This window comes from Pteropus vampyrus, unplaced genomic scaffold (assembly GCF_000151845.1).
Source record: "Pteropus vampyrus isolate Shadow unplaced genomic scaffold, Pvam_2.0 Scaffold468, whole genome shotgun sequence".
Classification (NCBI taxonomy): domain Eukaryota; kingdom Metazoa; phylum Chordata; class Mammalia; order Chiroptera; family Pteropodidae; genus Pteropus; species Pteropus vampyrus.
Window position 1 is genome coordinate 306372 of NW_011889249.1, and position 3927 is coordinate 310298.

General features: G+C 62.3%; 1 protein-coding gene across 1 annotated transcript in view; it reads left to right on the forward strand.

Moving 5' to 3' along the window:
* TPO (thyroid peroxidase) overlaps nucleotides 1-3927 on the forward strand; it is a gene marked incomplete at its 3' end in the record, with an annotated part of 36283 nt that overhangs the window by 21750 nt on the left and 10606 nt on the right. Inside the window, exons 8-9 of the mRNA XM_011382228.1 lie at nucleotides 1321-1579; nucleotides 2206-2376. Of these exons, the coding sequence (XP_011380530.1) occupies nucleotides 1321-1579; nucleotides 2206-2376 (430 nt within the window). The remainder of the gene's footprint in view (nucleotides 1-1320; nucleotides 1580-2205; nucleotides 2377-3927) is intronic.

A 3927-nucleotide genomic window follows, 5' to 3' on the forward strand; every position in this document is an offset into this window, starting at 1 on the left:
GGTCCCCGTCTGCTGTGGGGAGGAGACGCCACAGAAGAACATGAGTGAAAGGCAGTGGTCGCCCCCGTGCTGGAGCCAGGCCATGCTCACCTGAGGCCCCCTGCCACGTTTGCACCTCGGCTTGAGGGGCCGTTCCTGCGAGTGAAGTTGCAAGTACCTCGGACGCTGATGGAGGGCCTGGGGGCTTCCTTCTCATCAGCCAAGAAACTCCACACGGGGCCTGTCACTCATGTCTGTCCGGGTGTCGCCTGCCCGCCAGTGGGGACAGCTGCCATGCTCCAGGCCCCACTACTTCCTCCACGCTCCTACAAAGCACCACATCACACTGAGAAGACGCATCTCGTCGTCCAAATGGAACGCGTCACAAGCATGCAAATCCTGTGACTTAAACGCCCCGAGATGCTGGCAGCTCATCTCCCTGACCCTTGACCCGACACGCTGGGCCGCGCGAGCATGCCCCCTGGTCACGCCTCTCAGATGCAACTCACTGACCAAAATGTTCTCTTTAAGTTCTAAACTAAGTCGATGCTGAAAAAATGCTGTTAAATGCAAAGCAGGACTCTGGTACAGTGGTCCCCTGGGACCAGGCCTCACGTGGACGTCGCTAGGCCAGTGATGGCATCAGGAGTCACCATCCACGGGACGCTCAGCTCTGCCAGTCTTCAGTTTATCCTGTGAAGAGCTTGCAGCATCAGGTGTTAGCTGCTCATGGGGAGGGAGCCGCTGTCACTGTCTGTCACCTTCAGGCAGTGGGTCTGCGCTGGCCAGGTCCAGGGCCACGTGTATCCCCCCCCGAGTGCCTTCCTTCTCAGGAGCCACCCCAGCCCCCAGCAGCCCCATCAGCGTCTGAGGACAAGGCTCTGTAGTTAGCCCGTACGTAGAAGCCATGAAAATCCACTAAAAAGCAGAGCCCTCTCTGGGAAGTTCGATCCAAGGTCACTGACACAGCCGGCAGCTATGCAGTCGCCTGCTCGAACCAGCGCGCTGTCTTCCTGCCCTTCCTGCTCTGTCACCTGAGGACAAAGGCACTGTCTGTCCTCCTTCCAGATGATGCCACGTGTCTTCACAGGACAGGACAGGAAGTGGGAGTTTAGGCTCGTCTATAACCCACGGCGCGAGTTTGGTCCCTGTTGAAACCCCCAATGGCCCCATGATCACCGTATTTCTGTGGTTCTGACAGAGAGCGAGTAGTTGACGGACAATTCAGACTGAGGAAAGGGGCCAGCTCAGCACCCGGGGCCTCCCTCCCCGCCCCGGGCTGGCACCTGGCTCTGCTGCCACGCCCCCTGCTCAGCAGCTCTGTGCTCCTCTCCCTCGCAGATCATCACGTTGCGGGACTACGTCCCCAGCATCCTGGGCCCTGAGGCCTTCGGGCAGCATGTGGGCCCCTACAAGGGCTATGACCCCACCGTGGACCCCACAGTGTCCAATGTGTTCTCCACGGCTGCCTTCCGCTTCGGCCACACCACGATCCACCCACTGGTGAGGCGGCTGGACGCCAGCTTCCAGGAGCAGCCCGGCCTGCCCCCGCTGTCACTGCAGGATGCCTTCTTCAGCCCCTGGAGGCTCCTCAAGGAAGGTGCGCCCGCCACCCTGTTGTCCCTCCCTCCCCAGGGAGGCGCCTGGCCGCCCTGACCTCACACGCAGCTGGCCAGACATGGCAGGTGTCAGTGTTTATGGGGGAGTAAATGTGTTCAGACCCTGTAGAAGCCCGAGTCAAGCGACGGAAACGCTTTCCCCTCACACCTTCGGTGTCCCTGGAGAGTAGCAGGTGCGCTGGCCTCCGCCTGCTGGGCAGAAGTCACCATTCATGCCGCACATCATAAACGGTTCCCCTGTGTCATTGTGTCGTCCCCCGGCCGCCCTCAGCACCACGTAGCTTTAGAGTGAGACAGCCGGGTCGCATTCGAGAGCCGGTTGTTCAGGAGAACTGTTCCAATTCGCTCCTCCTCCCCCCTTCCTGGTGTCCCCTCTTTCTGCCCCGAAGCTTCCAGCCCATGGCGGCAGGCTCCACTGGGCGCGGGCCGGAGGGAGGGGAGGTAGTCGCCCGGGCTCCCCACCCTGTGGAGTTCCTCCCCGCCTCAGCAGGAACCTGGCGTTCGATGGCCACCACCTCTTCGTTAGGGACAAGCCTGGTGCACAGTGTGGGGCCATGCGTCCTTGGGAGCAGGGAGGAGGCTGGCCATGGTCCGGGGTGTTTTCCAGGTGGCCTGGACCCCGTGGTGAGGGGCCTTCTGGCGCGGCCGGCCAAGCTGCAGGTGTGGGGGCAGCTGATGAACCAGGCGCTGACCGAGAGGCTCTTTGTGCCACCGGGCCCTGGCACCTTCGACCTGGCGTCGCTGAACCTGCAGAGAGGCCGAGACCACGGGCTTCCAGGTCAGCCGCGCCGCGGGCCTCCCCACCGCTGCCCACCCCACTGTCACAGGAGCCACCTGCCTGTGGCCACCGCCCCTTCTGTCGGAGGCTTAGGGCGAGCATCGTGGGGGGCGGGGGAGGTGCAGCGTCCTGGGCAGACCGTGCAGGTGGTCAGAGTCCACCCCTGTCTGTCCCTCACGTCCTGACCTGAGCCCTGCACACCTGGCCCCGCTGCCTCAGGCTGTTGCTAACTGGCTGGCCCAGGGTCCTGCCACCGTTGTGAGCAGAGATCCTCTCCTTAGGCCAGGTCCGTGTCCTCCCGCTCCTGCCTCCCACCCCTCCGACCTCCCGTCCATAGCCCTCCCCCGTGAGGCCGCCTGTCCTTGGGCCTCACAGTCCAGCCGTCTGGTCAAGCTTTAGTGCTTGCCCGAGGCTCAGCGCCTGATTCCAGGTTTTGTGCACAGACCTGCTTCCCTCGCGGGCGCCGTGAGCCCTGCAGGGCAGGGACCCCTCACGTGATGCGGGCTCCGCTGGTGTGTGGTGGCTCCCACAGCCCCACCTCGGGAACCAGTCCCGCCCTGCCCAGGGGCCCCCAAACCTGCTGTAGGCGTGAGCTCCCCAGCCCCCAAACCCCGAGAGGCTGAATCCGCTTCACCTAAAAAATCACTAAGGAGCCTGGAGGACGAGTTCGGGCAGGGCCCAGTTCTCGTCCAGCAAGTGGACGATGGACGCGTCCACGCGTGTGACGGATGCTCAGCTCTGAGGCTCTCAGGTCGTGAGCTCGCCGAGACGCACGTCCTGAGGATAAGCACGCGACCCCGCACACCGTGAGAGCGGCTCGTTTACCTCTCAGGCCGCAGAGTGGATTCCGCAAAGGAATCCCCGTCCTTCCCTGCGCTGTCTCACCTGGCGGCCTCTGCGGCAGCCCCGCCTTCGGCACCCTGCGGCCGCGGCCCTATCGGTTCCCGCACCCTCCCCTCCAGAGCTGGAGACGGGCATGGCCGCGCCCCTCTCAGCAGCGAGGAAGGAGACCACGTGGTTTCCTATGTAGAATGAAGTGTTCCAACCTCCCACAGGAAGTGAGAGATTTTTATTACTTTTACTATTTAAAATTGCTTAAAGCTGGTTTATACTACTGTAGAAACACCCCCACCCGTGAATTTTGAAACTTTGTTTCACTCAGTATTTTGAGTTTTAACCATCCTGAAAATAATGCGTTTTTCCCACAAACGCGCAGTGAAGAAGCGGAGGTGTCCCCACGCCCTGGGGCGGGTGCCCTGGAGTGTTATCCACGTCAGCCGTTAGTGCTTCTGTGCTGTCACTCACTGGATCATGGGACATTTGAGGGTGATGCTTGGGCCAGTAGTGGGTCACGGCACGGACTGTGGTGGCAGCTGGGAGGCAGGCATCGCCCTGAGGGAGGCAGCCGCTTGCCCAGGCCTCAAGAGCGGGCGGGTGGCCCTTAGGGAACAGGACACAAGTCGTAAGAGCCCCCTACCCACGGCAGGTGTTGAGTGGAGGCGGGCGGCTTCCTGGTAGTTCTGGGTGACCTGGGCTGTGGTGCCGTGACGC